This window comes from Thalia democratica, chromosome 5 (assembly GCF_965202585.1).
Source record: "Thalia democratica chromosome 5, ktThaDemo2.hap1.1, whole genome shotgun sequence".
In the NCBI taxonomy this organism is placed as follows: Eukaryota; Metazoa; Chordata; class Thaliacea; order Salpida; family Salpidae; genus Thalia; species Thalia democratica.
The window spans coordinates 12,478,652-12,504,096 of NC_139169.1; the positions used below are offsets into that span (position 1 = coordinate 12,478,652).

General features: G+C 26.9%; 1 protein-coding gene across 1 annotated transcript; it reads right to left on the reverse strand.

Annotated features, from left to right (window-relative positions):
* Positions 1–225: 225 nt before the first annotated feature.
* LOC145835375 (elongation factor Tu, mitochondrial-like) lies at positions 226–9,980 on the reverse strand. The gene is made up of 12 exons (XM_082942938.1): positions 9,904–9,980; positions 9,697–9,740; positions 8,428–8,560; positions 5,236–5,402; positions 4,612–4,785; positions 4,193–4,285; positions 3,616–3,751; positions 3,202–3,320; positions 2,891–3,022; positions 2,344–2,466; positions 1,329–1,398; positions 226–665 (listed from the first exon to the last, which is right to left on the reverse strand). The coding sequence occupies exons 1-12, from the start codon at positions 9,935–9,937 to the stop codon at positions 532–534; spliced, it is 1,359 nt and encodes a 452-aa protein (XP_082799064.1). The 5' UTR covers positions 9,938–9,980; the 3' UTR covers positions 226–531.
* Positions 9,981–25,445: the final 15,465 nt, after the last annotated feature.

Genomic DNA, 25,445 nt, shown 5'->3' on the forward strand with positions numbered 1-25,445 from the left:
GATAAGATATAATTTAACCTGAACATTATACAATTGTTGACTGATGTAAAAATATACATTATTTAATTTATGCGATAATTTTCAAATAACTATTAAATCTAAATACAGTAATTAATATATTAAAAGGTAAATTAACAAGGATAAGTAAACCTATCTAACTTTCTACGTTATTTACTTAAATTTATTAATTTTTATTTTTAAAAAAATATAATTTATTGAAACACAACAGTAATTATCTATACGAGCATTCGTGTTAAACTTTGCTACATTTTCTAAAAAGCTCAAAACCCAATTGAAACAAAATAAATATTAAAATTCATACATTTATTAAAAGCCTCAATTTTTTATTGGATAGGAATGAAATTTACAAAATATTATTAAAATTTTTCATTGGAAACTTTAGTGGGGCTAAAATCTAAAACTTGTAAAATATAATTTTCAGGATAAACTTTAAAATAAATTAATATGAAATACATAGAACATCCCAACTTTTTATTATAAACTTTCTTTCAAAATTAGTCAAATACAATTTTACATTTTTCCCATTTTTTTCATCAATTTAGCGTTGAAAATGTCCAAGTTGTCGTTTTCGTCAGCTTCAACCACATCAGTCAAGATACCGGTTGCGATTGTTTGCTTTCCTGATCTCAATGTGAAGCGTTCACCTGTAGTAAACATATAATATATCATATTTTAATTAATACTCATTAGAACAGGGGTTGCGATTGTTTGATTCCCACTACGTAGGGTGAATCTTTCACCTGGAGTGAATATTAAAATTATTTTTCATACAAGTGGCGATTGTCTGTTTTGTTAATTAAATCTCTGCCTGTGACAACATTTATTACTTATTCATTTTATTATTATTATTATTTATTATTATTTATTATTATTGTTTGCTTTCCACTACGGAGAGTGAATCTCTCTCCTGAAATATAAAAAAAAAATAATTAAATCGGTATAAATCTTTCTTCTTTTTACATGTTTTAAAACAAGTATGACAATGATCATTAGAACTCTCATAGTGATGTCATTATATATATTTATTTATTATGATACTAATATATTTAATTTTCTAACCTTTCAACAAGATCATTAGAACTCTCATAGTGATATCATTATATATATATTTATTAAGATACTATTATATTTAATTTTCTAACCTTTCAACAAGATCATTGGAACTCTCATTGTGATGTCAACATTCAAATTAAAACTAATTCATTACTTAATATAACAAACTTTTTACCTTTCAACAAAACCATTGGAACTCTCATTGTGATATCATTATATATTTATGAAGTTACTAATTTATTTAATTTTCTAACCTTTCAACAAGATCATTGGAACTCTCATTGTGATGTCAACATTTCCTTGTTCACCAGGCATCACCATCGACTGTTTGTAAATACAGTATAAATTATAAATTATACAAAACATTACACATATGAGTATGTATTACCATTGATTGTAAAAAAAATACTTGTCAACATATTATGTCTTGAACTACGACATTGCCTTGTTCATGTGAAATTACAACATTCTATAAATGACCAATAAATATAGTATGGTAACTCCCTGAAAATTTTAAACAAGTATCTAACTTAGTTCATCTTTTACATGACACCCTTATTCATAACATAAAACCTACAAGGTTTATACCAGGTGCATTGAACTTGAAATTTATCCACCCGAACATTGATCTTAACAACAAACTATAATAGTGTTTAAAGCAAGGAGGTCCTAAAATTTCATAACTATTACCATATACATTTCAGCCTTGCATTTAGTTTATACCACAACAAATAACAATCTTCTACCCTAGATCATCATATCCTTAAACTTTATACCCTAATCTCAATATTAGACTCAAATAAAACACATTAAATCCGTATTATAAAGCTTCAGTACCCTATTTCTCTTCGCTCAAAATTCGGCCCACCAATACCTAACTATATAACTAATACTTTATTAAAATAAAATTACAGACAAAAGAGTTTCTGTTACTAATTTTTTTACCTTTAACTTTTGGTTATAGCCATTTCAATCAATTTGTTGTGTATAAAAGAATATTTTTTGAAGTATGTTCACTGTTGTTAGTAAGCAAAGATAGTTACTAGTTTTATATCAGTATGATACTGAAATTATCAAGAAAATTTAGCACCTTCAAGCTTATGTAACATTAAAATCTCAAAAATAAATATGTAAACAAACTAGTTGCTAATTAAATCAACACTTATCAAAATAATTAAAAACAATTTAGCGTTTAACAATAAGTGTTTACCCCTAGGCTTATGGTCTTAACTAGCTAAAAAATCAAATAAATATTTATCAAAAACAAACTTTAGCGTCTTCGAGTGCAACTTTGCAGTTACAGCTCCACGTTTCAAAGAACATAGAATACACGGCGTCGTGAGCAAGCGGTTGGATGTTTCCTTCGGCTTCGTCCGCTCCCAGCATGTACACCTGTATCGTGACGTCATAATTGATTATAAAGATTAAAATTATTTGTAGAAATACCAACGTGAAATAAAGTTATAAGTTCTTTTCAACTTTATTTTTAATCTGCTAGCAGTAATTTAAGTTAATTTAAAACTACAACTTGCTCTGCTTTTTTAATAGTTTGACTAGTTTATGGATTTAATATTCACTCAATAAAGAATTTGGTTTTAAGTTTGGTTTAGTTAAAGTGTACAAACAAATAGCATTCTTCAAGTTGACTATATAGACACCACTTATGGTGCTTGCAGTACAAAAGTTTAGACTATTTCAATACTTCATAAAAACAAGTCAGTGCAAATCCCATGTTATTGTAGTTATGTACAAACATATTTTAAGTTATGTTCTAAAATCACACCACATCTACTTAATATTCAAACTACACACTCACAGTAGCTTTCACGCTCCTGGCGGGCTTCTGGCTACCAGCAAGTACGCCTACCATTCCCCTCTTGATGTCGTTTCTCTTCAGCCCTTTCACGAGGATACCGGCCTGATCACCCGCCTCTGCGCGGTCCAATGTCTGAATGTAAGAATTTTATAAAAATCACGTGATTTAAATAATACTTTTACTTTAATTATCTCAGATATTATTTTGACTCATCATTGTTTTGTATGAGTACCAATACAATTATCATCACTGACAACTTATTTGGTAAATATTATGGTTTTTATACATATACACAAATATTGTTTACTCACCTTGTGGAACATCTCCATGGTTGAAACTTGCGCTTTCAAATGTTTGCCGAACCCGTACAAATCGAGGTTATCTCCCTTTTTCAAAACTCCCCTCCTGACATTACCGGTGATGACAGTTCCTGTGAAATGATAATTTAAACAAATTTAAAAAAATTACAAGAATCTATCACTTAGGTAATGATAAAAATTAGCATAGAGTATTTCAGTGATTACAGTTTCTGTGAAAGAGATTTTTCGTAATATCTTTAAAATAATAATTTATCAGCACGTGAAAGAAATTATACTAATATCAAGTTTTAATAGTTTCTTTATCAAATAAGAATAATTAAGTTTAAATAAAACTTGCTTCAGCCCTTTTTGAAAATTCAACTGCAGGTTTTGTGAAATTTAAATAAAATATATAAAAATAAAAACCTCTTCCTTGGATACCGTACACGCCATCAATCATGACACAGGGTGGGCTCGTGAGATCTCTCTCAGGCAGGCTGACTTCATCCAATACATTCACAAGGTTGCCGATCGCCTCCTTACCAATATCGTCCTTCTCATCCTGTTAGAATGACAGTGATTGATAGACAGGTTAAAAAAACTTCCCATCTTTTTATAGAAATCTAACTACACGTAAGCGCAAGTATAAAGTATAGTTGGGCACGCCAATAGTAATCTCTGGCGGATAGTAAGAAATATTTTTTTGTCTTGGAAAAACTTTTTGTGCCAGTGAAAAATATGGGTTTTCATTAAAAAAAATCTAAAATGTTCTCTTAATTCTTTTTATCGTACACAGTATTCTTAAATAGTAATTATTTCATTAAAATTTTGTTTTTAAATAGCTTTTATTAACTTATAAGTACAATGTTTCAATTTTATTCAACCTGCTAAGACTTTTTTAATAATAAATCCGGTCCGCAAAAGATGTTTTCTTATCAATTGGTACATTACTTCCATCAAATTATAATAATAATTTTTATTGTAAAATTTATTATAGACTCACATTAAGAGCGCAAAGTGCAGATCCTGAAACAATTGGAACGTTATCTCCATCAAAACCGTATCCAGACAACACTTCTCTGATTTCCATCTCGACCTGTAAATAAATATTTATCTATAAATGTTTATATTAATATAAGTATACTGATTTATCAAAATTAGTTCGCATATTTTTGTGAGTTTCTTTTTCACCTGGACAGGCAAAAAGATGAATAAAACAGCTTTGTACATAATACATTTAAGTTTAAACTTCTCATACATAATTTTTTATAGAGAAAGTACTTATGTACTTTAATTAAGGTGGGAATCAAGTTCAATTTTCATAGAAACAGTTATTTTATTTATATTAGATAAATTGATTTCTCGAAAAGAATAGAACACTATTATAATATTATCATTTAAACTATTTATACAACAACAAACAAGTTCAAGCATCTCTTCATCGGCGGCATCAGCCTTGTTGATGAACACGACTATTTTCTCCACACCGATCTGCTTGGCGAGAATGATGTGCTCGCGCGTCTGAGGCATCGTTCCGTCTGTTGCTGCTACAACAAGCACCGCTGCGTCCATACTGAAGGTTCCCGAGATCATGTTCTGTTGAAATTATACTACTAATACTGCTGTGTGCACACTCAAGGTACCAGATACCCTGTTGTGTATATAAATGGGATCTTACTTAATGTTTATAAATGCATTTGAAAACCAATGCTTCATTGCTCTACTATCAGAATTCACATTTAACATAATTGCAAATTACAAATATTAGTTAAAAAAAAGTGTCTAGAGAAAGATTAACTGAATAGCTGTTTATTTTACTTAAAAATAAGTGTAATTGCTACAAGGGTGCCAGTATGTTTATTATCAATTAAAGAATAAATAAGCTTCTGCTTATTAAACAATCAGTATATACTTGGTACAAACATATATTAAAGAAGTTATCAAACCTTGATATAATAAGCGTGTTCGGGGGAGTCAACATGAACATAGAAAAAATAAAATACTATATATGCTAACAGATAAATAAAAAATATTTAATTTATTTACCTTGATATAATCGGCATGTCCAGGGCAGTCAACGTGAGCGTAGTGCCTCTCATCTGTCTCGTAAGTCACGTGACTCGCGTTTATGGTGATTCCCCTGGCTCGTTCCTCGGGAGCATTGTCGATTTGGTCGTAAGCAAAAAACTTTGTTCCTTGCTTCTCTGCCAAGTCTGTTTAAATTTCAAGTTATATTATTCAAATAATAATAAAAAAAATAATAACAACAAAACTTCATTAATGTTTTATAAATTGTCAATTTTATCGTAAGCGAAAAATTTTGTTCCTTGTTTCTGAGCCAGGTCTATGTTGAGATATTGATTTTCAAAATTACTTAAATGATTATTTACATTTCGTTTACATTGACAATTTGTTTTTTATTACCTATAGTAATATAAGTTTAAATTAACAAATCGGAAGTTACAACATATAGTATATCAAGTTGTCTATTAAAATTTGTGTTTCTTGCATTTCAGCTAGAACTACTACAGGTAATAATCAAACCAAAGAAAGCAAACCACAGCAATATTTATTAACTTTAAGTAATTTGATGTAAAAACAATTGTAACTTAAAATATCAAACCAGTGTAAATTTATTTTCAAACGATAAGGTTTATAATGAATCGTGGTTTTACAAAGGGGACGATATTTCCGTACTTGCTAAAAAAAAATTGAAGCAGAATTAATCTCTCTTACAACATGTCTGGTTTTCTTACTTTGGAAACTGCTGTACTTATAATAAAATGGTTTGATCAATTAGCAATTACTTGGTAGAAGTATCTACTATTTTTTAGGTAACCTAGCTTCTCAAGAAAGTCTGAATATTTTAAATTTATGTTTTTATAGATATAATAAGAACTATTAGTTTTTCATAATAAAGATTCAATTTAAAGCTTTGAACTATGTAAAAAGATTGAAACAATAAAAAAATAGTTACTTAATTTAATAGACACATACCATACATAACAATTATTTTTAGGTACTAAAAACCAAATACCACACTTAACTTTTTTTTCTTTACTAAGGTAGTTTAGGAGGTATACATTTCAATACTAAACATAAATTAAAAAAAAACAAAACGGATGAATATATAGTCGTTAACCTTTAATCTATATAGATAAATCATAATTCAAAACAATGCTTAAAAAAATTACAGTAGAAATAAAAAAATCAGTTGATATATAAAAACGTATTATTCAAGTATCATTAAGTGTAAAAACAATTCAGATTAGATATGACAATATCAGTTAAACATATTAATGGCTATATGCTGGTGCTAAAACTTGTTGGTATAAATGTTGGTGCTAAAACTCAAACCTTAAATAAATAGGCAATTTTAGTATTGTAATTATAAAATAAAAACTTTTCTTTATTCATAATTTTTTCACCTTACCAAATAAGTAAATGTGAGGACATAGAAAGTAAATCACTTTTGTTGAAAGTTAGTCTTACAAGTTACTATTTACCGTCTTTAAACACTCAAATTTATTTTTGAGATACAAGCAGTCAAAGTGAACAGGTTCAATAGGTTCTTTATGGGAGGCGCAAACTATAAAGGCAAAATAAGACTTTTTCACTAAAAATATGTACACTACTTCAGTTTTTGAGCAACTGTTTGAATACTTCCTCAAAATATTCTTTAATAAATTAAAAAAACTTATTGGAAACAGATTTTTAAACTTTTTTTTTTCTTGGTAATCAAACTTTTAAAATTATCAAAAATCCACTTTCATGCGAGTTGTTTCATTAATAAATAGAAGGTTTACTTAAAATTTTATAGAAACTACTGTAAAAATGAAGGTAAATTGAATTAAGATAGATTATTAATGGTTTTTTTTTAATTCTTAGAAAATAAGTCTTAAAATGTTTTATTACATATGGTTGTATTATTATTTTTACACAACAGGTTATGTCTCAAAAATTAATAGAATGTTTTTTTATAAAAAACATCTAATATTTGATACTCTAAACTTAAATAAGACCTAATATTATTTTTGTAAAAGATGCTTTCCACTATGCTTTAAATGAGTTTAAATGAAGCATTATTTCTATAATTTGACTTTCTGCAATTACTAAAGTTTCTTACACTTAGATTTTTATGTGCATAGTCTTTACAATGCAATCTGAGTACAAAAAGCATAAGTTTTAGAACCACTAAGAGGAAGTATTAATAACAATGGCTCTGCTTGAAATTTAAATTTCAAATGAGCCATAAACAAATGGTAAATGGCACAGTGTTAAGGGGTTTAATTGAACGATTAACTTTGAAACCAACAGCTTTCAAGGGTCATATGTGAATTTGATAAAAATTACCACACGGTATTAAATTATGTTAATTTAGAAGGATATAGGAGGTAAATCATTTTTATTCAATATTGGGTATCTATAAGTACTTAGAATTAATAAATTAATCATGCTATACTGTATATTTTAGTTTCAATAAATAAAATTTACTGACATTTAGTGATGAAAGAAGTCAATGTAGTTACACCAATACACTTATATATAGACAAACTTAGTTTGATATGATTACAAACTACTAACATTTAGTGATGACAGCATTTAATGTGGTTTAACCATGACCAAACAATCTAATATTTCTTATTTTTATTAAGACTTTCACAAAAAATTGTTAGTGATATTGGCAGTCAATCTACTTTTACAGATATTATAAAAAAAAGTTCACACGAATATTTTTTATCTTACTGCATATAAACAAATTGTTCTACTAACATTTAGTGATGGCAGCAGTCAATGTGGTTTTACCAATAATTTGAATTTTTACATAGACAAATTTAATTTAATATGATTACAAACTACAACATTTGGTGATGGCAGCAGTCAATGTAGTTTTACCAATAATTTGAATTTTTACATAGACAAATTTAATTTAATATATTACAAACTACTAACATTTGGTGATGGCAGCAGTCAATGTGGTTTTACCATAATCAAACAATCTTAAGCAGTATTAAGAATTTTACAAAAAAATTGTTAGTGATATTGGCAGTCAATGTATTTTTACAGATATTATAAAAAATAATTTTACAAATATTTTAGTCTTAATTCATGTTAACAAATTGTTCTACTAACATTTGGTGATGGCAGCAGTCAAGGTGGTTTTACCGTGATCAACATGTCCAATTCTACCAATGTTAACAAATATATTTAATAAAAGTTACGTATATAAAAACTAACATTTGGTGATTGCTGCAGTCAATGTGGTTTTACCGTGATCAACATGGCCAATTGTGCCAATGTTCATATGTGCCTTCTTCCTACTGTGAGCTTCTTTGGCGTAAAATCTTGAAGCTATCACCGAGCATGCTCCCTATATAGTTTACATGTTAATTTGCATGAGGAATTAATTTTAAAATACTTCTTAATATTTCTTGATCAGATGTGTATTTATTTGTATGTAGAGTTTATGTTTTGCTTATTTATCACTGAGCATGCGCCCTACAGATGGTTTACAAGTTAAAACATACCATGATTTATGTATTCTTTTAAGGTTAAATAAAACATTTTAAGATTTGTTAGATCAGCATCTTTTGTAAATTTTACATAAAATCTATATTGCAGTATTTTATGAAACATTTTAATACTTTTTTTGAGCTGTTTTCTAGCTGGTAGATCTCTTAGGTAAAAACTGGCAAAAGTGAATAATTAATTTTTACAATTAAGCATAAAAATCAGCCAAGTTGGCCTGAATTTAAGAAAATGTTGATATTGGCAAAAGATGGGAAAAGAATTACTGTTTATCAAGCTTGAATATCTAAAAACACCAACATGATAAAAAGAACTTAATAAAAACATAGTTTTTATATTAAAAAACTACTCAAAAAATTAGCCTGAAAGTTAGAAAAAATATCTATACTAGTTTTAGTTTTATATAAAAAAATCAAATAAGTCTGGGTCAGCCTGATTTTTTTCAGAAAGTCAAAACTAACCTAAAATATCCTAGCCAAATATGTGCCATTATTTTGTAAATTTCATTTATAATAACTACTAAAGAACATTCCGATTTGTTCTATTCAAATTTTCATTACAAATAAAACATTTTGGACAAAAACTTATTATAAATTTTATTTTTTTTAATTGAGGTTTTAAAACAATTACTTGGTATTTTGTGAAACTGATTTTAAACTTTATATTTTATTTAAATGTTATGTTTAAACTTCAAACGGATAACAAAATTAAATAATATTCTATATTACTTGAAATTTTTTATTATCATATGCAAATATCAAACTTTAAAGAATAAAAATCCATAACAACTTTCTCAATCATAATTACTAACTATAAATCTTATCTCTTAAAAACATTATTTGAGTTTTATATATGCACTTTAAAACTATACTACTAACAACGTTTAACAAGTTTAAGCATTACATTACTAACATTAAACAATTTTTAAATAATTCACGATAAGAAATAAAACTTAAACTGTTTTTTATTAAAACTAACAGATTTGGAGACAAGAGATTTAGCAGCAGAGCTCAACTGTGAACCTAAAAAAATACTTGTGTTACTTCAAAACTATTGATTTTTTAGTTTAAAAACAAACAAGGGCACAACAGTTGAAAAAGCTTCAACATCAATAACATATTTGTAAACAAAATTATTTTTTAATATTCTAAATTATTAAAATATTGAGACAATTACACTACTCACCTGATGAAAATACTTTTGCAAAAACAGCTGACATTTTGTATAATAAATTGACTAGTAAAAAATATTCCTAAATTCTGTCAAAAATCAACTATTGTAAAGATTTTGTATTTCAGACAAATCCTATGAGTAAACTATGTGCAGTTTAGTCAATGATGAAAAAATAAAATAAAGATTTGTATGTATTTAGTCAAAAATATTAATTAGTTGTAATGTACTTAAAATAATAAAATTAAATAAATTTTGTAATAGTAAACCTTTTATATTTAATTTTTGAAAAAGTTTCTAGTAAATACTTCTTATTTAGACAAAACTTCAACATTTACTAAAATTTAATAAAACAATTACTTGTTCAAATATTTATTATTATAATACTAATAAAGGTCTTCAATAGGTTCCTAATGAAAGGCGCAAACAAAAACGCAAAAAAAAGACTATTCTATTAAAAATCCATCTTTGCCTTCATTTTTTAACAATTTTTAAAAAGTTCTTCTAATTTTCACAGAAAGTCTATTCATAAATTAAAAAAAGATTGAATGCAGAATTTTTTTTCAATTTAAAATAAATATATATAAAAAACCACCAACTTCTTATGTTTCTTTTTGTTCTATAGTTTTGATTTTTTACATTTTTTAAATTGCAACATTCAAAGTCTTTTAAAATATAAAAGAAATATTTCTTGAAAGTTTTAGGTCTCTAGCTCAAAAAATGAATTAGATAAATTTTTAGTGATTTTTTTATATTTCCAAGAAAATTTACCCAAAAAAATTTGCAGTCTATAAGTAAACTTTAACAAAAATTACAATATCTTAAAAGTTAGTTTAGATTTTTTTGTTCTATAAAAACTGGCTTGTAGTTTGTACTTAAAGCTTTTGTATAAGAGCGTATAGAGTACATACAATGTTATTTTTAGTAAAAAATGTTGTGCCCCAATATCTTTGTTGAAGTTTTTTCAAAATAAACAAAAACAAGTTCCTCAATTAAAATTTTGAAACTTAATTAACTAAATTTATGAAAAATAAATTTACAATAAGATTATTGAAAAACCAAAATTTTTTATAGTTTTATCATTAAAAAAACAGAACTATTTTGAGTCAGCCAGAGTTTAATGATAAATTTGAAAATATCCTGGATTAGAGCAGTTTTGAGTCATATTGAGTTTTTTGAAAACTTCAAAACATTCTGAGTTAAACTTAGTGTGTGGCCCTTTTAAAATTATAAAAAAAGCTTGTACATAGTTGCCATAACTGTCCTGAGTGACCTTAAACTGACCTGAGTCATTATGAGCAAATCAAATCCTTAAAAAAAACTAATTCTTCATAAATAATAAAAGTTAAGTCTTTTAACAAATTTGGTTATAATAGAACAAATTATTGTAACTCATGGTCTAAAAAACTCATTCAAAATCTAATAAAATATGTTAATAAAAATAATATAATAAAATATAATATAAAATAAAAAGTGTTTTTTAGTTTTTTGTTATAAATTTTTAATTTTTTTCTATTCTGTTCCGACAGAATTTTTATAGTATTGCAAGGAACATTTCCTGAAAATTTGAGGTAGTTATCTAAAAAATCGTAGGAGGAGATTGATTTTTAATGATTTCTAGTTATTTGCTGTTTTAGTTTGTGCCTCCCATAAGGACCCTTTGTTGCCTCTGACTTTGACCGGCTATATCTCAAAAATTATTTTGAATTTTTTAAATCAGTAAATAGCAACTTGTAGCTTAGTAAATAATATATAAAATAAGATCAAAACCCAAAAAAGAGTGTTTACCCCCCCTATGCCCTTAATATCTTTGTTAATCACACAACTTTTAATAATTAATTTTTTTGTATGAAATCAAAATTTTACTACTAACATTAAAAAGTTGTTTAAAATTTCAGGTTTTTCCAGAATTTTCCAGCTTTAATTGTCAAATTCCAGGTTTTTCCAGGATTTCAGTTATGTAGCAGTCCTGCGTTTGGTTATTATTACCACTAAAATTTCAAAATTTTTGTTTAATTTAGTGAGTTCATCATGGTGGCAACTGAGTTTCTAGAAATATATTTTAGATTTTCTAATTTTACTTTAAGATTATAAAATAAGTATATGTTATTTGTCCTTTACTATTAATAACTTTACCTTAATTAAAAATGTTCTAAATAGTAAAATACTACTAATAAAACTCTAAAATGAAATGGATTTTCCAGGAACTTGAAATTATTTTAGTTTTTTTTTTTTTTTTGCATGAAAAAACAAAAATCTCATCAAAACTTAATAAATTTACTATTAAAGTTTGTTCAAAATTTCAGGTAATTTTCTTTAATTTTTTTCTATTTACAGGTTTTTTTTTTGTTTTCAAAGTTTTAAATTCCAAGTTTAGTTTTTCTTGGTCAAGACAGCATCTTGAGTTCATGTAAAAGGGGTTAGAACACTACCGAAATGAAGTATAACAGCTACTTTAGAGAAGCACTTTTAAAATAAACTATTTGTGAATCAGGTCTTAGGACCAAATATTTTGAGCTAACTTTATAACTTTTTTGTCGTTTAATATACTATTCTAGATGAGCTTTGAATTATTCAAAGTTGCAAAATGTTTTTGAGTAAATTCTTATAGGTTTTTTGAATTTCTTCCAAGTTTTCATAAGTACAAATTTCTGGGTCTATTTTTAATTTACATAAAGTTTAGATAAAAAGTTGTCTTAAATAGTGTAAAAATATTGGTATATACAGTAATGCTACTTTAAATGTGTTATTTAATAAAAAAGGTTTTTGATAAAGACAAAAAATCTATTTTGTTCATATTGGAATTTCACTAAATATGATGAAAAATTTATTTAAAATTCATAGTTTTTCCAGGTTTTTAGGTAATTTTTGTTCAAAATTTTAAGTATTTTAAGCATTTTTAATTTCTTAAGTTCTAGATTTTTCCAGGTTTAAATTGTCTAAATTGTCAAAATCCAGGGTTTTTCAGGGTTCCAGGTTTTTGGGCAACCCTGATTTTTCCTTATTTGTATATTGTACAAATTGTATATGTCTTATATTATGCAAAATTAAAAGTCCTAAATTTTAAGTGGAGTCAACTGCTTCAGAAGATTGTAAGTTTTTTAAATACAGTGGTTAAGAAATTTTGCATCTAATTTGTAAATTAACAGGGTTGACACTCCCTTCTTCAAAATTTATCCAGGTTTTCCAAATTTTTTCCAGGTTTTTATAAGTACACATTTTTGGGTCTATTAGTTTAAAGTTAAGTTTAAGATAAGAAACTGTGATAAATAATAGAAAAACATTGAAAAATTAATGTAAAGCTACCTTAAATATGTTCTTTAATAAAAATATTTTGATGATGACAATTTTTTTTGTTTATATGACATATACTTTGAGTCTAACCAGAACCGCAAAAAAGAATGAATTCAATGTTAAGGTAAATGGTTTTGTGATTGATCAGTGTGAAAATATTAAATACTTAGGTTTTGTATTAGATTTAATTTAAATTGGAAGGCACATTTAAAGTACCTTAAATCTAAGCTTTTGAGAAGTTTTTTTATGATGTCAAAATTGAGATATTATTTGGAAACAAGTACTTTGAAAATGGTGTATTATAGTTTGTTTTATCCGCATATCCTTATTGTATATCTGTTTGGGGTGGTGCTGCTAGTTGTCATTTGAAACCAATTGTTTGTATGAAAAAAAGAATTGTAAATTATATTTGTCGCGTGCCTGCACTGACTCCACCAAATTCATTGTTTTTGAAAACTGTTATTCTGAAATTTTATGAGGTGTTTAATTTGCAAGTTTGTAAGTTGGTGCTGAATACTTTGAGAGGATTTGAGGTTGACCACAGTTGTCTTAGTCCAGTAAGTATGGTTCATACACACAATACAAGACATTCAAAAAATAATAATTTTGTAATTGAAAGACCTAGAACACGACTTGGCCTAAACTCCTTCAAGTATTTGGGCCTTAAGTTGTGGTCTAGTGTTCCAGAAATTTTTAAAAACCTAAAAAAGGATCAGTTTAAATATAGTTACAAAAAATTCTTGTTGAGCCAGTATACTGAGTAGGGTTTAGAGTGTTGTGGTTGAGTAATTTGTGTTGCAAGCAGATTTTGCTTAATTGATTTTGGTTGTTATTTTTTATCTGTTTCTTTTAATATATGTATGGTCAATTTCGTTTGTGTTTACTCTGATCACGATTGGCTAGTTTTGGATTGTTGATGGGAAAGATATTGTATGGTTGTGCGTGATTTTTTATTTGCTGCTTTCAAGTTTTTGTTATATTTTATTTGTTAGCTGTATATATTAATTACTATTGCATAAATATAAGTTTTTTTTTTCTTTTATTAGTCTAAAAATAATTCTACCAATACAAGTTTCAGATACTACTTTTTTTCTTTTAATAGTTTTATTTTTTATTTAGCTAAATTTTTAATTTTTTATGAGTAACATTTCAGTAAATTAGCTAGTTATCAAGATTTAAGATAGTTATTTAATGCTAGTTTTATGCATTTTCTTAACAACTGATTGTGAGTTCACTATGGTGGTGGTGATCACATAATTGGATTGATAGTGTGATTTTTTTGTTGTAATGCTGGTCAACACTTACTTGGGGATTTGAGCTTCATGATTTTCCCACACTTTGTGGTTTTTAGTGTTGAGATTTTAGCCTTGTGAGTGTTCTCCAAATGGTGTGCCACCAAGAGTTTTTTTATTTGTTTAAAAGATAGTTTTTGTCTATTTTATTTTTGGATAGATAAGTTAAATATTAAAGGGGCAGGTAAATTAAATATGATGTAACACACTCACTTTTCCCCAGAAAACATTTATTGTTGCAAGGGGTAGAATTTGAGACTGATGTTTTTTTACCATAAAAAAAAAAAAAAGTCAAATCAAAATTTTACTACTGAACGTATGAAAATTGTAAAAATTCAAGGTTTTTTTAGTAATTTTTGTTCAAAATTCCAGGTTTTTTCAAAGTTTCTCAAATTCCAGGTTTTTCAAGGTAAAGTGGCAACCCTGAATTAAACAATGATACAATGAATGTACATAATGCCCAAGTTTTAGCTTTCAATGTTAATGAAAAACTTACTTAAGTGAATCACATTTTTGATGTTGTTATTATCAATTAAAGACTTAATGATGTTCTTTTTTTTTTGTTTCTGTGGTGACCTTTGTGTTTTAACAGTTTTCAACTCAAAAAGTTTTTGGTAATTAACTAGGATGATGTAGCACCAATATCAAGCTGAAATTATATTGTATTAAATGTGTTTTGTAACCGTAATTTTAGGCTGAAAATCAATGTATTAAGCATAATATATTTGATCTAAAAAATAACTTTGTTTTAAGCAAGATACATAAATAAATAGAAAGAATTAAATTTATTTATTATGAACTAAAATATTAATCAAAACTATTTTACAGTCTTGTAACCAATGTAAAATATTGTATTGATATAATTGGTTTATATTGTAAAACAAAAGCAATTAAACATCTGAGTTTTATTAGTTTATGAAAATAAGTTTAGTTTTATTTATAAATAAATAAAATATAAATTTTTAGTTAATAATTTTGGTTAAAACCACATTGAACATAATATAATTTCAGCTTAATATTGGTGCACATCTTCCTAGGTAATTGCCGAGTTTTTAAAGCCTAGGACTCCTATACCATCAGGCCACACATTAAACTTTGCTCGCACTATAAATATTGATATTTTAATCTTATAAGTAAGATGTGTGACCTGTTGGGGTAAGGGTTCTGTTGACATTATTTGAAACTGTCTACTTGAACCTTGAAATATCAAAATCCAGTGGTTGATACATATAGAAAAAAGGTAACATGCCAGTAAGGGTTTGAGACACAAAAAACTGGATATTTTTGCAAATTTTTAAATAAATTTCATGCAATATAGGGTTCACATATAATATGATTTACTATTTGTTCTAATAATTTTCCAATGTTATAACACTATTTATGCAACTGCAGAGAGATTTATAAATTTTCTAGAATCATACAATTTTGTTGGGTTGACATTCATATGCATATGGTAAGTTTGTTTGAAATTGCACAATATGTACTCAATATTTTAAAATAAGCACCAGGGCATAAAATGGATGTATTTTCTTTGTATGTATTAAAAAGTTGAAATAAGGTTTTTTTAAGCATGAATGTTAATAAACATTTTCTAGTATTTATGAAAGTAAACAATATAAGTAAAGAATTGACTTTTTTTAATTTTAAAGTTAAAACTATTCTTAGTTAAACTATTTTAAACCTGATCTTTACTTTTCTTTTTTGTTAGTATATAATTGTTCAACATGAAAAAAAAAATAGTTGTACTAAACTAAATTTAATAGAGCAACAGTTTTCTACGAAACAAATTTTAATACTTAAGAAACAAAAAACAAAATAATGTTGAATAAATAAAAGATAAAAAAATAGCGTAACAAATGGTAAAAATAAATTTTAACATTGTATAAATTAATTTAAATTTGTAACAGTTATCGGTAAATTTTATATTATTCAAATTTTTTAAAGTAATTTAGTTGCAATTTATAACAACATCCATGACTTTTGTACACTTACTAATGATTTGAAAAACACTTCTAGCCTCAGCACAGCGAGCGCCGAGCGGTTTTAGAACTATTTATACTGCGGTGGTTTTAAAACATACTAAAATGATTGTGAAGTTTTGTTTCTGAGCAAATAATATTTTTTAATATAATTTAAAATAAATGTGTTTGAAAAGGTTAGAAACACAACTTGATTAAACAAGCACAATGTTTAAACTGTGATATTTACTTATTTACGCAATTAAAAATTTAAAACAAATACATTTACAACAGTAAAGTTAAATTATTTTATTTATATAAACTTACAAGCAATTTAGATAAAGATTCTAGTAAAAAAAATACTGAATATAATTTTTAAGGTTCGTAATTATGTCAAAATCAATTGTTTCTTGTAACATACAGTGTCAAAGATTTTTTAATGCCGTGGATCAAGTAAATCATATTTTTAGTCCTAACAAATCAAGTGCAAAAAAAGATTTGGCTTAAAAAATCCTTAATATTGACTGATTTAATAACTAACAACACTTTATTATGAAAGCGTGAGTAAGTAGCTACGTAAGAGTAAAAATGTAAAATTATATAATTCAAGTCGTAGACTTACTAATAAACTAAACTAATTTATTATTCGTCTAATGTGTAAAAAGTTTACATTAACTTTTGTATTTACTTTAAACTCGATAACTATAAAACAAAATTTAAATGTATACATTTTATTACTCTTTGTAGTAGTTGTTTTTTAACTGGAATAGCAAGTCTAGTATTATATTACTTTTTTATCAGTAGTAATAGGCAAATTAAAACTTTATACAACACTTAGTTAACAATTTGTTAAATATTTTAAATGGTAGCTACAGCTGAAATAGGTTTGAATTTAGTAGCTACAAACTTTATATTTCAATATGTTCTATTGTGCATATATAAAAATACTCTAAAACAAAACTTAATTTATTCAAACATATACAATTGATTCAAGATTCAACAGCAATTTATAAACACGATAAAAAAATCAAACGAATAAAAAGAATGTTATAAACTCAAGTCGAAGAAAGTCAATGTACAACAACATAATAAACCTTCAATCTTCACAAACGAGGCAGTGATCTGCCCACACAGAGCAGTCTTCAAACCTGCAAATGCAGTGCAAATGGTAAAAATGGTCGCAGCCGAAGTTGGTCGGCCTGCATTCGCCCATTCCGTCCTTTTCACACTTAAGGCACCGGTCAGCGACTTTGTTGAGACAAAGTGGGCATTCCGCTTCCAGGATTTCTTCACGCTTGAAACGTTTCGATCCAGGCAAACCGAAGAATTTTGGGATAGGGCCGAGTCGTGGGCCTGGTTCTTCGAAATCGTCGTCCGAAACGTAGTCGAAGTTCTCATCATACCATTGAAGGGGTCTAAGGAGTCTTTTTTTCCGCTTGCGTGCTCGTATAATCGGTTTCGGCGAGACCGCAGGCAAGGGAAATTTTTGACCTTCCAAAGCTAAGTCCGACTCAATTGGTTTCGGTTCTTTTTTTTCGGGTACTTTGGTGCCTTGACAAACACTGGAATCCGAAAATGGTCTTTTGAGCTTTTGAACGAGACGCCGAACCAGGGATGTTGGTTTCCCTTCATTGTTTTGGTTTTCTTGTAGTTTTTGCGGGGTTTTGGGTCCAATCTTTTGAGTAGGTTCAGTCGATACAGTTGGTTCAGTTGCCATTTTAGTACTTATAAACGTTGAAAGATATTTGATTAGATTTTATCTATGTACTAGTGTTTCTTATGATAACTGATGCAATTTTGAGTTAGTTAACGTTTTTAATTACTTTATATTTTTATTAAAGTTATTTACTTAGCTTAGGTTTATACACCAAATGGTATGCTGTTTCATTCTACTTTCTTTATTTAAGTTTAATTTCACATTACAAAAAAACTTAGATTAAAGAATGATTGTGAAAACCAAAACAGTTTTAAACTACTAAGTATGCTTTTGATTAAGTAGGATCTATGTTAACGTTTTATGTTTGTCTTGAGTTAATTTATAAAAAGTAATTTTATGGACTTATAATTTCAATAAGGTTTCGATGGCAAATATATTTTGGACATGTACGAATTATAATGAAAAATAATTGTTTTAACAATACTTTTTGTATAAAACTATAAAATAAAATTAAGGTACATAAAAAACCTAAGAGTCTAAGGTACATTTCAGATCTGTATTATTTTTCTAAGTTATTAAAAGAAAAAACCTGTTTATCTCTCATATATATATATAATAAAAAGTTTTATTCATAGATGAAAAAACGAGAAGAACTCAAGTTTCGTGATTACTCACTCATCAGCTTCAAAACAAGTTTAAAATAAAGCACAAAACAAAATCACTAATGAAGGTAAAAAATTTTTAGCATAAATAGATTATGACGTAATTTTGAAACTATCAAAAATCGTGCAAAACGGCTTGTGCAAAAACTAATCTACCAACAGACAATAAACTAGCGAAAATTCATATAACTTCAGTGAGTAATTACATATTAGGACAGATAATTGGAAGAGATAAAGATAAAATTAAGATGCAAATTGAAATTTAGGTTATTTTAAGATGAAATTAAAACTTGTTAAACTTTAAAAGCGACTTTTTATATGTCTACAAGACGATACAAACTCGCTTCTTTTGTTCAAACATCTTTTGTCTTTCAGTGCATATACAACGGCTGATGCTTCTTTGAGACACAGCCTACATATCGGGCTATTGCCGTCGGCTATAGGCTGTGCTCTTTTTATAACTTCCCAGGATATTTCGTAGTCAATGCCGCTGCGCTTTAAGCCACAAACATACTTCGAAAATTCAGTGTCATTTTCATATATGCCGCCTTTAAAAGATTTTTTATGATTGGCATACCTGAATCTAAACTGAGTCGAGCACAAGCCGACATAGAACCTCGTCTCAACGCCAGAATTAACTGTGGCCTTGTAGACGATGTTCTCTGAACGGCAATTACCCCCTTTCAAATTATATTTACAGCTACCAGCGCAGCCGCATTCACTTTGAATTCCTGAGTTTTGATTTAAAATTTTTTGGTTGTGTGCCTTAATGATATTCTCTAAATTTGCCGTACACGAATAACTTATTCGCATATTATGTTTGTTGAAGATTTTAGTTAGCGGATTTTGTTTATTGAAGTGTTTCTTGACTAGATTTATAAATTTTCTTCCAATATTAGTCTTTACAGAATTGCTAAAAGGAGGGTTATACCAGATTACATTTCTTTTTCTTTTGTGTTTTTGATTATTGGGTTGTTGCTCAGGTTTTTCGAATTTAAGTTTGTTGTCGTATCCGCATTTTTTCATTATTTTTTCATATTCATCTTTAGTCTTTAAAAAATTTTCTTCTTTGCTTGATCGTTTATTTAATATAAACGTAAATATGTTAATATGTAAATATAATTTGAAAGGGGGTAATTGCCGTTCAGAGAACATCGTCTACAAGGCCACAGTTAACTCTGGCGTTGAGACGAGGTTCTATGTCGGCTTGTGCTCGACTCAGTTTAGATTCAGGTATGCCAATCATAAAAAATCTTTTAAAGGCGGCATATATGAAAATGACACTGAACTTTCGAAGTATGTTTGTGGCTTAAAGCGCAGCGGCATTGACTACGAAATATCCTGGGAAGTTATAAAAAGAGCACAGCCTATAGCCGACGGCAATAGCCCGATATGTAGGCTGTGTCTCAAAGAAGCATCAGCCGTTGTATATGCACTGAAAGACAAAAGATGTTTGAACAAAAGAAGCGAGTTTGTATCGTCTTGTAGACATATAAAAAAGTCGCTTTTAAAGTTTAACAAGTTTTAATTTCATCTTAAAATAACCTAAATTTCAATTTGCATCTTAATTTTATCTTTATCTCTTCCAATTATCTGTCCTAATATGTAATTACTCACTGAAGTTATATGAATTTTCGCTAGTTTATTGTCTGTTGGTAGATTAGTTTTTGCACAAGCCGTTTTGCACGATTTTTGATAGTTTCAAAATTACGTCATAATCTATTTATGCAAAAAATTTTTTACCTTCATTAGTGATTTTGTTTTGTGCTTTATTTTAAACTTGTTTTGAAGCTGATGAGTGAGTAATCACGAAACTTGAGTTCTTCTCGTTTTTTCATCTTTGAATAAAACTTTTTATTAACAAAGCCCTCAAGGTGGGCTCAGTGTGAAAAATTTAATTTATTAAGTTAAATAACTTAATTCTATATATATATATATATATATATTAATATAAATATCATTATTTAAATTTCTAGTGCTTATTTTGTAGTTGTTTTTACTTAGTTGTAAAATTCATGGTTTAGTTTTGAAAAAAATTAATGCATATCAAATCGGTGATAGAGTTATTCAGATCTTTATAGAGAAAGTTAACAGTTATACTTTGTGTTTGCAATACAGCTTGTATTTATTTAAACTAGCTTGCTAATTTACCAAAATGAATTAATAAAAACTACATATTTAAAACTTACATAACACCTACTTCTAACTGACACAAATGTTCAGATATAGATGTTAAACAACTTCAAGAGCTTTAATACAAAATTTTTAGAAATTATTATAATAAAATATTATATATAAAGCAAAACTCAAGTTAAAATTAGTCTAATACACTTAAAAAATTTATTACTTTGAGTAGTAGGCAATTAAAAAAGAACTATTATTAAAAGTAGTTAGTTGCTAACATATATATGTGTGTAAATTATTCAGATGTCAAACTTACAACACAAAAAAGTAAATTGTGTAAATTAAACAAGCAAAGGTAAAATTGTAATCAATGAACAAAAAACTTTCTGACTAGATCAATTTTTATTAGTGTATTCACGTTATTAAAGACATTAAAAAGTTTTGTGAGTATTTAATAAAAAATTCTTCCTTTAATTTTGTTTAAAGGATATAAAAAACTTTAATTACTTTTTTGTTATTTTTTGTGCATGGTAAACTAGAAATCATAGCTTGATATAAATCTTACTTTTAAGTACATATCAAAAAACTAGTTATCATACAAAAATTGAATGAAATGTCAAATACATCAACATTTCTTTTTATAACGATAATTAAATAACTTTAAAAACAGAGTTTAGCTAGATATTTACTTTAAAATTTCAAAACTACATATGTACTTGCAAAGTATAAAATATATGAAAAATACTATTCAGTTTATTTTTTGTGTTTTGTATTATGTAAATAAATCAAACCAAAGTTTAATTTGTTCATCTTAAATCTTGTGTTCATTACTGTTATTTTACAAAAACGTTAGATTTGATTATTTTTTGAACATTTATTATGCTTTTAAATATACTTTTATGTTAAATTTTTTGTAAAGTTTTGAAAGTAAAAAAGTAGAAGTTTTGAAAGTAAAACTTAAAAATTAGTTGAGAAACTTACAAAAATGTTAAACATTTTATATTTGGACCACAACTAATTAACTGTATTTTAAAATAGAAACATATATTGATAGTTTAAAATATTCATTTTTTTAAATAATTACCTTTTTAAAAGAAAATGTTATTTTAAGTTGCTAAGAACGTTTTTTTTTTTGTTGTATTTTTTTTTTACGGAAACAATTAAAATAAAAGTTTACTAAATTGTGAAGTTTAATTTTTAATTGGATAACGCGCTGTAGAATTTTTTTCAGAATAAAAATACAAAACTAAACAAAAGAAAAAAGACAAAAGTTAAAACTTTGCTTTATAAACTAAAGGTCTATTTTAGCAAATGAACAGTATAATGTTATTTTCATATCTAATAAAAGCTTATTCAAACTAATATTTATAACATAGTACATGCTTGAGAATAACAGTTCTTTACAAAATATAAAAAACAAAAAAAGTTATTATTTAAACTTAAAGTTAACAATAAACTACCATACTTATTCACTAAGAAATATTTTTCTACAATAAATAAGCTATCGAGCAATTCATAGATGAATTTTATTGCAAACAATGTTTTAAAAACTAAATTTGATTTTATACTATATTTTAGGAGAAAAATTAGTAAATAATTTAAAAATTCTATTTTAAATATTTTTTTTTCATATATTATTTATATGATTTATTTTGGTAATTAACTTATTGTATAGGCAAAAGGTTCTATTACAAACAAAACATCTAATCTGCGTTTATTCTACGCTTTATTACTTAAAGAAAAAAATTTGGTAGCAAGTAAAACACTCTATTTCAAATGATTTTGTTAATTACTATTTGTTTGCTTTAATTCGAAAAAAATATTTAATTAGTAGGTAATGATACGAAAAAAAAAATTATATCTGTTTTTATAATTGTGCTTTATCTTGAGAAAAAAATATTATATATATGGTACTATATTACATACAAAACCTTTACCTTTTATCTAATTAAACGTTTGTTCTATAGATTTCGTGTTGTGCCTTTACCTAAAATACATACTTAGAACTAATCAACTACAACTGTAATTTGTAGTTGATATATTTAGTACGGCAACTTTAAACATTTAAATTTCAAAAATATATGAACTTTGAAGCAAAATAAATTTATACACATTAGTTAAGTTTACTACTGCTTAAACAATTTAGATTTATAAGCAAGTATTTTGTTAATAGAGTATTATTTTTCCTACTTAGGTAGAAATTGAAAAACCTGTCATTTGAATGTCAGTTAGTTTACTAAACTGTGCTTACGTTTAAAAAGTTCAGCGATAAAAATTAAATTCCTAAGTCAAAATTTATCACGTTAACCGTGCTTTTAGTCTTTACGTATGAAATGAAAAAAAGGTTGGTTTTAAAGATTTTTGTTTGTAAACGCTGTTTAAACGGCAAACAACATTTTATCTTGAAAGCTTAAGTAAGTGGACACATAAGTAAAATGGTACTAATTTGTAGGCCTAATTAATCAACTTAGCAATTTCAAGTAGACTAGTCTATTATGTAATAAAACTTATTAGTCTACTGTGTAATAACTGTGATATTTAACTTGTGCATATTTTATGAACACGATATTATTTTATGTTAAGTTTTATAACACTAGTTCTTTTAAATTTTAAGAAACATTAAATACAAGCTTTAACTCTTAAAGTAGTTATTTTACAATTCAACTATTTTCACTTTCAAATACTATTAATATAATGTTATTTTGCTCTTGCAACAGTGGTAATTAATAAAATAATTTTTTATTAAACGTTATGTTTACTTTTTAAATGATATCGAAAAAAGGTTTAAATTTTTCATTTATTAATTCAAATACACTTTACTATGCATAAAGAGTTTAAAACAAACTTTTGTAATTTATTTAAACAAACACAATTTATTCTAAATTAAACAGCAATTTATAAAAATCAAACAAACTAAAAAACTGAACAAACTCAAGTTGAAGAAAGTTGATGTAAAACAACATAACAAACATTCACTCTTCACAAACTAGGCAGTGATCTGCCCACACAACGCAATCTTCAAACCTGCAAATGCAGTGCAAATGGTAAAAATGGTCGCAGCCGAAATTGGTCGGCCTGCATTCGGCCATTCCGTCCTTTTCACACTTGACGCACCGGTCAGCGACTTTGTTGAGACAAAGTGGGCATTCCGCTTCCAGGATTTCTTCACGCTTGAAACGTTTCGATCCGGGCAAACCGAAGAATTTTGGGATAGGGTCGAGTCGTGAGCCTGGTTCTTCGAAATCGTCGTCCGAAACGTAGTCGAAGTCCTCTTCATTCCATGGAAGGGGATTCCTAAGGGCTCTTTTTTTCCGCTTGCGTGCTCGTATGATTGGTTTCGGCGAGACCGCAGCCAAGGGAAATTTTTGACCTTCCAAAGCTAAGTCCGACTTAATTGGTTTCGGTTCTTTTTTTTCGGGTACTTTGGTGCCTTGACAAACACTGGAATCCGAAAATGGTCTTTTGAGCTTTTGAACGAGACGCCGAACCAGGGATGGTGGTTTCCCTTCGTTGTTTTGGTTTCCTTGTAGTTTTTGCGGAGTTTTGGGTCCGATCTTTTGAGTAGGTTCAGTCGATACAGTTGGGTCACTTATTTCAGTTGCCATTTTAGTACTTATAAACGTTGAAAGATATTTGATTAGATTTTATCTATGTACTAGTGTTTCTTATGATAACTGATGCAGTTTTGAGTAAGTTAATGTTTTTAATCACTTTATTTTTTTATTAAAGTTATTTACTTAGCTTAGGTTTATACACCATATGGTATGCTAGTTCATTCTACTTACTTTATTTAAGTTTAATTTTACATTACAAAAAAACTTAAATTAAAGAATGATTGTGAAAACCAAAACAGTTTTAAACTACTAAGTATGCTTTTGATTAAGTAGGATCTATGTTAACGTTTTATGTTTGTCTTGAGTTAATTTATAAAAAGTAATTTTATGGACTTATAATTTCAATAAGGTTTCGATGGCAAATATATTTTGGACATGTACGAATTATAATGAAAAATAATTGTTTTAACAATACTTTTTGTATAAAACTATAAGATAAAATTAAGGTACATAAAAAACCTAAGAGTCTAAGGTACATTTCAGATCTGTATTATTTTTATAAGTTTTTAAAAGAAAAAACCTGTATATCTATCACACATATATAAATATATATATGATGTTATTTTTTAATTTCTAGTGCTTATTTTTGTAGTTGTTTTTACTTGTTTGTAAAATCAATGGTTAAGTTTTGAAAAAATTTAATGTATACCAAATCAGTGATAGAGGTTTTCAGAGCTTTATAGAGAAAGTTAACAGTCATACTTTGTGTTTGCAATACAGGTTGTATTTATTTAAACTAGCTTGCTAATTTACCAAAATGAATTTATAAATACTACATATTTAAAACTTACATAACACTTACTTCTAACTGACACAAATGTTCAGATATAGATGTTAAACAATTTCAAGAGCTTTAATACAAAAGTTTCAGAAATTATTATAGTAAAATATTATATATAACGCAAAACTCAAGTTAAAATTAGCCTAATACACTTAAAAATTTTATTACTCTGCGT